At 39.4% G+C, this 12739-nt stretch overlaps 1 protein-coding gene across 1 annotated transcript; it reads left to right on the forward strand.

Moving 5' to 3' along the window:
• The first annotated feature begins 8319 nt into the window (after positions 1-8319).
• LOC139145523 (peptidyl-prolyl cis-trans isomerase G-like) lies at positions 8320-9618 on the forward strand. Its single transcript, XM_070716754.1, has one exon. The coding sequence runs from the start codon at positions 8320-8322 to the stop codon at positions 9616-9618; it is 1299 nt and encodes a 432-aa protein (XP_070572855.1).
• Positions 9619-12739: the final 3121 nt, after the last annotated feature.

Genomic DNA, 12739 nt, shown 5'->3' on the forward strand with positions numbered 1-12739 from the left:
ATATTTTAGGTAATTTTCTCAGTTTGTGACCTTAAATGACCTACATCAACCCAGGATATGTTGTGAGACAATTTTGAAGGCTGTGAACATAATTCTGTCATGTTTGGTATCATTTTGTAGGAAAATTTAATCCAGAAAACAAAGCTAAGGTGATTTTTTTTCATTTTGGACCAATTTTTGCAACTTTTTTGTGTAAGACATACAAGAACTGATGAGAAATTTGGATTCGGGATATTTCCAGATGTTGTAAACACCGCCCACAGTGGAAGGCATTTCACTATCTGTTACTACCTTAAGTGCTGTTTACATTAGAATGATAACACTCATGGCATTAATTAAAAAATCTCCAAGGTTGTAAATGTAATTCCTGTCATTTGGTCTTATGTAACATAAGGGGTGGAACATTTGATATTCAGGAGGGGGTAGGGTCTAGAAGATTGATGATGCAGCATTCCTTTTTTACCAGATCCCCTGTACATTTTTTGCCCACTCCCACCTTTCTTTTTATCAAGCCTTCTCTGTTTTTTGTTGTTGACATTTGCTTATGTATTTAGGATCTGCTTCTCCATTGCTTTAGAAGTTGATATGCATGTTCCTAAAGATGACCTCAAATACCTAAGTTGGAGAACTTATTTGCTTTTGTCATTCTTGTTTTTCTTGGTTTAATATTTCTCGAATGGACCAATTCAAACCGAATGTGAGCACATAGTGTCTTTGACGGTATTTTAATGAATGGATTTGTCAATAATAATAATTAAAGCTGCAAGCAGCGTTGGCGGGGCCCAAGCGATTAACATGTTTTCCAGTTCGTGCAATGATTTTATTATGTGCAAAATTTCAGCTTTAAAACAGTCAAGTCCTTGTAAAGAAGAATTTTGAACATCATCTCATATTTACTGTCTGTTTCAATCGTAATCGTATGTTTTATGCAAAATACAATATGGCGGCAAAACCACGTGACCGATCAAATTGCCTTTCACAAACTTGAAAGAGCTCTCACTAAGAATGACAAAAGTGGAATTTCATTGCCATCAGTGTTGTGGTTCTGGAGAATAAGATTTTAGAGATAAATTGCGATTTTCGCAAAATCAAATGTGGAGTCTGAAACTGAGCACGGTGAGCTACCAAAAATGTCTTTCAAAAGTACAAGACATATATGAATTAGATGCTACTCAAAATTGACAATACTGGAAGGCTGAAATATTGCATCAAATTAATGTATTCATCTCTGAAATTTTGAGTGTAATAATTGCAAATTTTGTTGTAATTCCATTTAGTCATATATTTTTTCATTTCATCTTTAGTGTTCAAAGTTTTACTTTTGTATAATTTTATGACAAGAATGTGAAAATTTAGAAAATCAAGCATGGTGACTCCATCTTTTGTTTGTAATATTTGATTATTCTCATATGCCAGAATTCAAAAATTTTTCCATGTGTTCTTCCTTGTATTGCTTTCTGGCCTGATCTTATTTAGGTAATGTTTCACTGTCATGAGCGTCATTTGACACACACTATTATTCAACTACCATGTACATCAGAGTCAGAGCTCTCTCTGTCACTGCTCACGTATGCAGTAACAGTGACACTACTGTACCAGTAGGGCAGTATCTGATAGTGACAGTTGCCCATAGGCAGTAGCGGTATTATCTTTGATAATTTTGACAATATTTTTCAGTTTATACAACTGCGTTCGTGTTCTACAGCATGTTGAACTGTCCAGTATTCAGCTTGCTAGCACAGCCAGTGTATGTGTACCATGCACCAATGCTGACAACTGACTGTCAGTCTGGACTCTAATTAAACTATCACCTTATACATATTTATATATACTGCCTTTGTCGAGAAACTGAACATTGTGTGTTTGAGCATGCTGTAGGGAGACAGCAAGAAACTGTAGTTGATATATTGGATAGAAATATTGCAAAACTCATCAGCGGTTGGAGCTTGTGCCCTGTTACTAGGCTCAAGTCTGATTTTTATACGACAAATCACAAATGTTTAGATTTTTTTCGAGATAAAAGTCATGGAATGTGACAAAATGGTTGTAGATTCTGTTAAATTATTACTAACATTACAACATTTGAATGACATAAAAATGGTATTCATTGTTCATTTAATTACCTACAAAAACTTGGAATCGGAAAATGTAAAACATAAAAGGAAACCAAAACATTTTCAAGTGCCCCCTACAGGTGGGGCAATATTTCAAGTTCCCTCTCTACTACCCTCAAAATTTTCGAATCACCGTTCCTGAATTTCTCCAGCCCCCCTAACCGTTTTTTTTTTTTTGTGAACGCAGCCTTGGTAACAAACCTGCAATCGCTATCAGTGCTGTACTGTACATGTCGCGCTTTAACAGCACGAAACCTGCTTCATCACACCAGTTTTTCAAACGAACTAGATATCCATTTTCATACCAGTTCAAAAGTAAAATACTCATAGACTTGAGATATTTGTGCATGTTAGACTTTCGATACATTCGCTTTACGCTTGAATTTAGCATGGAGCTTTAGTAGCTCCATGAATTTTAGCAAGCGATGCTCGGACAACGTGCTCGGACAACGCGCACAACGTATCGATGACACTTGGGTCAGGAGTCATCACAAAAAAAAAATCAGTGCGTATTCACGGCCAGCTTGAATCATGCCACGGATCGCGGAAATCATGGATCATAAATCCGAATGTTCATGTCTATTACTTAAACAGAACCCTAAAATATGAAATACATAATGTTTTGATATTGAGAACCATCTTTTTGTTTCACTGACGATCAAGTTTAATGCTCAAATATCGCGACAAGAATTGCGCATTTGCACGATATGAATGCGGAAGTACGTTGACTCGGCAGACGAGCGAGCGCCTTCTCTGAAAACCTGTTTCCGATATTACGTCACAATACACTGAAAATCTCGCGAATTTATCTCTACGGAAGCCAATCAACACAAGTTCCTAACGTCAGTAAAGATATTGTCTTGTTGCCAGCAATACACCACTAACATTTTCGCCGTTCAGGAGAGCCTTACTCGCTCTACTTTGTAAAATAAGTCGTATGCTTTTGCCGTTACCTAACTTTCCAAATTCACGGTAGACTTTCCGCAATAGTAGTTGGAGATTTTGTTCAATATATCGCGCGTGGTGGAAACCGCAATTATCCATAACACACAGTCACCTACAGCCAAACACCCTTTTATTAAAAGTGTAAACTAAATGGTATTATGTCAGGATTTTATTCGCCAAGTTTGGTCAAAATGACACCATTCAAAGCGACAGGAAGGAAGTTAGAAAATTATGTAGTGATATAATTTCATTAAAGCTCCATGCTAAATTCAAGCGTAAAGCGAATGTATCGAAAGTCTAACATGCACAAATATCTCAAGTCTATGAGTATTTTACTTTTGAACTGGTATGAAAATGGAGCTGCCTTCTAGCTGCATCGTAAACTGTGATTTGTGAATGCTTTAGTGGGGTGAAGGCGATGTGAGACACCTGAGTGTGGTGAACGCGATAGCGGGCGGATGAGCGCTACACAAAGGTTTATCCCGGACTCCCGAGGACACCGCGACATTGCACTTTTTATATGATATCCAATATTTACAGCTACTAGATTATACAATATCGAAATTAGATTGGCTCTGCTAGATCTATAGGGTGGTGAAATATCCGATATATATCGGATATTTACCCGTAATTTGACAGAATTCAGTATCGCCTAGTATCAAGGTTAGAGTCAGTCCCTGGAATCATGGATATAAAAAATAGCATGCTGGAATTAAGTCGGGTTTTACCAGAAAAGTAAGGCGGTGAATTCGAAATTTCCGATATATATCGGATATTTACCCACGATTGACAAATCTAGTATTGTTTATAATATCGAAATTACAGTCAGTCCATGAAGTCGGTTTTATGAAAACATGTACATGTAAGGTGGTGAAATGTCCGATATATATCGAATCCCCGACTGAAACTAACTCACTACTGCACAGACTCAGATAACGCATTCCATTTCTAGGAAACCTGGCCTGCGCTGCCTAATTCCAAATAGGTTCGTATGGATATAGGAGAGACACCAAAGAAACTACGATTTTAAAAATTATTTTAATTTTTAACATTTCACCGACTTCAATCAACTCTAGGCGCATCGTACCGTGCATTTGTAATGCATTTGCATTGTTTGGATGTCTCGAAACTACCGAAAGCGTACAATGACCGGACTATAAAAACAGGGGGATCTTGAAACTTTTTCGCGCATGCTCATTTAAGCTTTTGTCAAATTCCAACGCTATCAACTCACTATGTTGGTTGCATGCCAAAGAAGTCTGCCGTCAGTCATCGGCCGACGTACGACAAAGCGACAAATTATTTATTCAAAGAGTAGACAATTAAATGACAAAATATGTCGATAATATGGCTGATATAAGGATTATTTTTATTCATTAGTAACAGTGATGGAACCGGCATAATTTACGATGGTGGACATGGTTTTCTCTCGCCTGCACGATTGCGCAAATCGCGCATTTCCGAGCCATTGTCTGCCCTGGTAAAGTTACTGACAGCGCGGAAGTCGCGCACAAAACAAAGCAGGCAAAAACGCCGAAGGAAGTGGATGTTTATTGAGTGTTTCCACTATAATAAGTTGTGCAAACAAACATAAGATGCCAGGTCGCACCTATTTAGACCTAGAACTATGGAAAGAGCGTCCAACTTCTCCGATATTGGATACAAACCCGCGATTCGACAGAATCTAGTATCGCTCGTTATCGAAGTTAGAGTCAGTCCTTGGAAGTCGGTTTTGACCAGAAATGCAAGGTCACGATATATATCGGATATTTAACCGGGATTTGACAGAATCTAGTATCGTCTAGTATCGATATTTGAGTCCCCAAATCGCCAATAAATATCTAGTAAATATCGGCGACTTCACAGACCGTGCGTGCCGAGGCACAGGGCAAGTCATTCTAGTATTGTGTACTATCGATATCAGAGTCCCCAAATTGCCGATAAACATCCAATTAAATATCGACGATTTCACAGATCTGGCGTACCGAAGCAAAGGGCAAGTCATTCTACTATTGTCCAGTATCGATATCAGAGTCCCCAAATCCCAGATAAATATCGGATAAATTTCGGCGATCTCTTAGACCGGGCATGCAACTGCGCAAAGCAATTACAGTGAAATTCGATCAAGCTGCAGAACTTCATTTAACAAGGTGCTGTTTCAATAGATATGTATCAGCGATTTTTACGACATTAACGGCTGGACTTGATGTGGTCTTGTTTACATTTTTAATCAGCTACATGCTCTCAGTTACACAACACACCAGGGCCACTCCATGCATGTCAGATAGAGAAAAATAAACAAATCACCACACCTTGCAATGTCATGTATCTGTCTTTTTTATCATGATGAAGATGTGAGCGTGCATTCAGACACCTACATATAAAAATACCTGAATAGCTTCATTTATGGTCCTTGACACTCACATATCAGCTGTGCATAGACTCCAGTAATTGTGCCATTCAGTCGATCACACCGGTCGGCCACCCCTTAAAGCTAGTGGCACACTCCTCTAAGTACTTCCGTCGCAGTATACTGACAACGTCACCTGGCGTACAAAAGCTGGTCGCAAAAGTTGCCTCACACAAGGGGCCGAGATTAGGGTTCGTGTGACTGCTAGCTGAATTTGACAGCGGGCATTGCAATCTGTTGTGCCGTCTTTGACTTTCAAGTGTACAATAAAACATACATCACTGATCGATCTTCTGACTGACGAGGTTTTAAACTGCAGCCTTATGAACATTGGGGCGACTTAACCGATCCAAATGCCTTTCGCAAACTTGAAAGTGCTCGCACTATGAAAGATTAAATAAAATTTCAGTTGAATGTGTGTATTGGTTCTGGAGAAGATTTTTAAGATTAAATTGTGATTTAAACAAAATCCAATATGGCGGCCAAATTACGTGACTGATCAAAATGCCTTTCGCAAACTCAAAGGACTACCACTAGGGAAAATAAGTGTAAAATTTTAGTTCAATCAGTGTATTTGTTCTGGAGGAGAAGATTTTAAAGATTAAATTACGATTTTTCACAAAATCCAATATGGCGGCGAAACCATGAGACCGATCCAAATGCCTTTCGCACACTTGAAAGAGATCACACTATCGATGATAGATATAGAAGCTTTTTGCAAACTTGAAAGATATCAATGTAAGGGTGACATGAGTAAAATTTCATATTAATCAGTGTTTTGGTTCTGGAGAAGAAGATTTTTAAAGATTAAATTACGATTTTTTGCAAAATTCAATATGGCGGCCAAACCACATGACCAATCCAAACGCCTTTTGCAAACTTGAAAGAGATCACACTTTAGATGATAGATGTAAAATTTTAGTTCAATTGGTGTGTTAGTTCTGGAGAAGAAGATTTTTAAAGATTAAATTGTGATTTCACAAAATCCAATATGGCGGCCAAACCACGTGACCGATCAAAATGCCTTTTGCAAACTTGAAAGAGATCACTGTAAGCATGACATGAGTAAAATTCCAGCTTAATCAGTGTTTTGGTTCTGGAGAAGAAGATTTTTAAAGATTAAATTACGATTTTTTGCACAATCCAATATGGCGGCCAAACCACGTGACCAATCGAAACGCTTTTCGCAAACTTGAAAAAGATCACACTGTAGATGACATTTATGAAATTTTAGTTCAATTGGTGAATCTGTTCTGGAGAAGAAGATTTTTAAAGATTAAATTGTGATTTCAAAAAATCCAATATGGCGGCCAAACCACGTGACCGATCAAAATGTCTTTTGCAAACTTAAAAGAGATCACTGTAAGGATGACATGAGTAAAATTTGAGCTCAATCGATATTTCAGTTCTGGAGAAGAAGATTTTTAAAGATTAAATGACTATTTTAGAAATCCAATATGGCGGCCAAGGTCACGTGACCGCATGCGATTTTATTTGCAAATTCTAAAGACCAGGTAACATGCTTACTATACAAAAAATTTCAAATCGACTAGACCCCTAGGTCTTCTTGAGAAGCCATTTTTAGGGTTTTGGAAAATCCAATATGGCCGCCAGGTCACGTGACCAATCAAAATTTCAAGGGTCAGGTGCAAGAGTATACACATATTGACTGGTCATGAGGGCAACAGCATACGTCTGTACCCCGAGGGACTGTGAGTCACGCCCAAAAACAGACTGTTTCCCGAGGCCGTAGGCCGAGGGAAACAGTCTGTTTTTGGGGGTGACTCACAGGCCCGAGGGGTTAAAGACGTATGCTGTTGCCCTAATGGCCAGTCAATATGTGTTTGTAACACACCTCATCCGTAGTCATAAATAAGCACGTACCATACACAAAAGTTGTCGCATGATGTAATATGTTGGAGTGGTTCAGCAAGAAAAAGTTTTTGCCGACAGGGTCGCAATACTTCTCACAAACGTTCAATGCACGTTTGATTATCGTCTTCGTTCGTTTCGAGTCCTTGTTTGAAACCAGAGCATTCAGTTCTTCTTCAGAAAGTAGGATAAACCGAGAAATTTCTCGACTATCGTTTCGCTTGTCCGCAGACGGCATCTTTGTTTACATTCCAGTTCGCGCATGCGCCAATGTTTTTTTGACGTCAGCGGGCATCATTTTTCGGAACTGATGCCTGGCAGGCAACAGTCCGACAAATGATGCTTGATGACGTCGTTTACGTGGATCAGCACAAAAAGAACGCATCCCACATGACTGTCAATTGGCGAATTAGAACACAGACTGCGGATTAGGTGTGTTACAATACTAATTGATACCTACTAGCCCTGCAAATTTGAGAAGTTTTCGTTCAGCCGTTTAAGAGATCTAGGTCGACAAAGAATCGGCAGAAGAAGAAGAAAAAGAGGAAGAAGAGGAAGAAGTAGAACTTGAGCAATAACAATAGGGTCCCAGCCGGTCGGCTTGGGCCCCTAATAATAATAATAAAACTTGAAATAATTATGAGTCACTGTTTTGTCAATTGTGCGTGAGAGACAGCGTACAATTGCACACACGCAACTATGGCCAGAGCTATAAAGTAAGCTGAACGTACTTAATCGTCTGACAAGAATGTATATTGTATGCTTATGTTTGTATTATTGTATCATGTATATTGTCCAGCAGGTAGAAGTCTCGTCGATCCGGGAACGCGGCAACTAAGTTATTCTACGACTAACATAGCGCCCTCAAAGGCGAAAGTTACGACGTCGCCGACCGGGGTAAGGAAACAGACCAGGTTTTCATCGACTCCGAACTTGACATTTCCTGATCCTCCAAGCGAGCCGCCTCCCCCGTTAGAGATGGAACCACCAGATCTAACGTCACGTGCAGAGCTTATGTTGGCATCGCATGTCAAAAGTTCACAGTCAAGATCATCTTCTGGGCACATACGCAGCTCCACGCCAGATGTGGCGCCATCTCGAGAGAGCTCCCTTCACAGAAACAGTTACCGTGAAATGCGTCGCGAACAAAGTTTGCGAAATCAAATAAAAAGTGATATTTCAAGGGAGACTGCACCAACCAATAATCAACCGAGTGGATATGACCATAGACGACTCAATGTACAAGTGAACTCATCACGTGACCACTTGCAACCCATTGAATTGGCTGAAAGTGGGGCAGACGACATTTGGATAATGCGTCCGGACGCGAAACGCTCGAGTCGCAGCCCGACTCAGGATAAACAAGATGCTATTCCAGATTATCGAAGGGAAGTACGCATAGACCCTCGTCAATATCAGGTTCAGGGGAACCTTAACAAATTAAATGTAGCTAAGCCCACCAATGTGTTGGAAGGCAGTGGTGAGAAACCTCCGCCCATACCGCCAAGAGATCCCATAAATATTAGAAGAGACTCGAAAGTAGACACGTTTGATAATCATAGCAGACTGCCAATGGCCCAGGGCTATCACCAACTCATTGAAAGAGCGCCACCAACGACGTTTGTCGCTGATCGACAGCAGGAGTCTCCGTATAGACATCACAATTCAGACTACCATCAGCAAGACAACTACAGAGCAAATCAAAGACTGCCCTCATCGGAATTCAGTGCACTGCCATACAATAAATCACGTGATGCAATAAATATAAACGAAAACATTTGGCGCGGATCGGACCCGCCTGACATTGACTACAGACCACATAAAAGTTGGCACTCTCATCTGCAGAATCATCCAAGCAAGGAGGGAACAGCGAAGCAAGATTCGAGAAGTCCTTCAAAAAGTCAAATGAAACATCATCAAAAGCAAACCCCCGCCGACATACAAACGCCACAAAATGAAAATGACAGACGTCGAGAGAGGAGTCGAAATGAAAACAGTAAAAGGAACATACCATATACTGAAAAGCAACACCAGAGAACGGACAATAATAACTCGCAAGTTCGCGAAGCCCTCTCAGAATATGTTAAGAATCAGTACCGTAACAAAGACTACAAAACTGCCAAAGACAGATACAGAGAAGAGACTGCTCAGCATAACGCTGATGAACGCAGGAGAAGTCAAAACCACTGGAATTCACAAAAACCCTGTGAAAGAACCCAATCCCACCAGGTTGCCAGCACTATCAGAAAAACCAAAACAGACTCAGAGCATTGCTAATGATGCGTACATGACTCAAAGTAGTAATCACCCAGAACATCAGAAAGACATGATGTTTAAGGGCCAACATGACAAATATGGACCTACAAAACGCCAATACAAAAGCGCAGATGACCTTTACGAAGACAATGCTCTTCCAGGCTTCCAAGTCAAACTCAGAGTTAGAGACAATGAAGGAACTTTAGGAGATGAGATATTTTATTATTCTAGCACTTCCCTCTTCCAGGAAGAGACGGATATTTGAAAATTCTGATGGCAGATGACTTTTTTCATTTCACAAAGACTAGAGAGTTTTTATATTTATGCGGACTAAATGTCATTTTCCTAGCCATAACCCGTTGATTTCCGGACAATAACACCAAAATTTTCAAATTTTCAGGATTCGCAGTTTTCCTTATAGCCCCCTACAACCCGGCTGTGCAACCTTCTACACCTACAGCCGGTCTGAATTTGTAATTTTATAGACAGGAGAAACTTTCAAACGGTTTTTGGGTCCTATGTGTGCCTAAAATTTCATGTAGACTACCTGTTTGAAAGTTACAGTTCTCATTTTAAACTGCAAACAATATTTGTTCACTTTCAGGTGTTTTGCAGTAAAATACTTTGATAGCGATTAATTGCCTTCGTTTCACAAGGAAATTGACATTCCGTCAAGATCGTAAAACAAATGATGTAATAAAAATTAATAAAACTAATTCCTCTATCAATAAAACAGGTAGTTTTTAACACATTAGATATGTTGATGTTCATAGAGCTTCACCTTATATGATGTTGACGCCGCTTTCCTTTTTTGTCTGTTTCACTACATGCTTGTATGTCTGTTTGTCTGTCTTTATTGTCTCGCAGACAGTTTAAGGTAGTCGATCTATCGCTTTCTCTTTGCCTGTCTGCCTGTCCGCATGTACATGCGGCTGCCAGTCTGTATGTATGTATGTATGTATGTATGTATGTATGTATGTATGTATGTATGTATGTATGTATGTATGTATGTATGTATGTATGTATGTATGTATGTATGTATGTATGTATGTATGTATGTGTGTATGTGTGTGTGTGTGTGTGTGTGTGTGTGTGTGTGTGTGTGTGTGTGTGTGTGTGTGTGTGTGTGTGTGTGTGTGTGTGTGTGTGTGTGTATGTATGTATGTATGTATGTATGTATGTATGTATGTATGTGTGCCAATGTGTGCCAATGTGTGTATGTGTGCCAGTGTGTGTTTCTGTGCAAGCACAAAGCGACAGGGATATTGTTTTTGTTTTATTCTATGACTATACAATATCTACAGTTTATCATTCGGAGGAAATATTGGATATGACACTGCGAGACTTGCAACGTCGCAACGGCTGGGCCTCATTTTCAACACTTATGTTATGCTATCCCAAACGATTACTAATCGTTTACCATAGTGTGGCATGATTTTCAGGTGTAGTTTTTACACTTCCTCCTTCACTGTTGAAGTCTGTAACTTTGATTCTCGGAATTTTAATCTAAAACTATGATGTTGCTGCGATAACGAGCCCTGCCACTCCTTGACGTGTTCTGCTGGCTACCCGAGTGGCAGAGGCTACGGATTCGCAGCAATCTAAAATGATGACATAATTTTCATCCAGTCGGACGTTCGGAGTAGGGAAATGAATCCAACGCCATGCCATTAAATATAACTAGTGCACCTGTAATGAATTCCAAATAATCTTACTTTCATAAACAGTCTGATCGTCAAAAGACGGTGATTATTCGAAATTCCATAACACATCTTGTTAATCCCCATAAAAGTGTTTCAAGATAAGGTACCAATAAGGACATCTTACACACGGGAGCATTCCTGGTGCGAGCAAGCTCGGTAGCTAAAATATTGGACCATTACTGTGAACACAATAATAGATTCGTCAAGAATAGACAATTTTTTGAGTGTAAGTATCACAATTCTTTACATTTCGTTCGGTTTGGCCACACATGCAGTGGGAGGATTTTTTTCGGAATAAATGATGAGACATGATAATAAAGCATATAATTTTTTTCACTTTTCAACCCGCAACTTTTTTTTCACTTTTCAACCCGCAACTATTTTTATAGTGTTTGGATTTTAATGAACCAATTTCTCGGGAAATGATACGTTGCTGAGAATATTGACATTGAAAATGAGATTCAAGGAAAATCTTGGACGTATTTTCAATCTGTTTCGTGGCATACGTTTTCAATGATCACGATTTAACTGTGGAGGCGCTAAATGAAACCATGTACGAAAAGTTCTTTACAGTTTAGGAAATTTGTACCTTATCTTTAACTAATTTTAATGAAACACAGTTTCTCCAATCTTCTAAGGTCATCTCGCACTGCTAAAATTTTTCGGTATAAAAACAGAAAATAAGCAAAAAGAAATCAAGGTCACGCATCTCAGAATGTAATGATCCATCCATAATTTCAATATTGACGACTGAGTTGCGGTCAATATAAGCACTATTATGTCAACATTGTACATAATGTATTATTCAGATGGGCGTGGTTCAAAGTCTTTTTTTGACATGTCTGTGATTCCGTGTTGTCTTTTTTGACGCGTTAAATGAAACCTATTTTTCTTTCTCTTGGTGAGTGATTTGTTTGGCGTGTGAAACATTACTCGTAGACTTACCATTTGGTGTTTTGGCCAAACGGCAAACAAATGGCAGTGGATCCTTGTCCATTGATAATTTCGTTGCCAAAGAATGAGGCTCCAGTAGTAATCAGCGCCAATAAGAATGTCAATATCGTAGCGGGCATCGTTTGAGACAGGGTGTGCAAGACAGAGACCATTCAGATAAGGCAAAGTCAGCAAATGGGAGACAGTCAGTCGAGATGATTCTTCAGGCCGGCCTAGTAGAAATTTCTGGAATCAGAAGTAATTCAGTTTCGGCTTTGCCCCAAGAGATAGCGTGAAGATCGAACGCTTCCATTTTTCATGGAGTGGACGTGTGTATATTCTTTTTTAACACACACCATCCAATGGTAGGGATAAAAGGGTTACAACAACTCAGAAAAGAAAAAAATGTTTATTTGAAAAGGCGGCAAGAACGCGTGATATTTCGCGTTCTAACGCAATTGGCAAAACTCAAAGTTACAACTGTACGGATTGCCCGGTCATCAAAA

Source organism: Ptychodera flava, chromosome 1 (assembly GCF_041260155.1).
Source record: "Ptychodera flava strain L36383 chromosome 1, AS_Pfla_20210202, whole genome shotgun sequence".
Lineage (NCBI taxonomy): Eukaryota > Metazoa > Hemichordata > Enteropneusta > Ptychoderidae > Ptychodera > Ptychodera flava.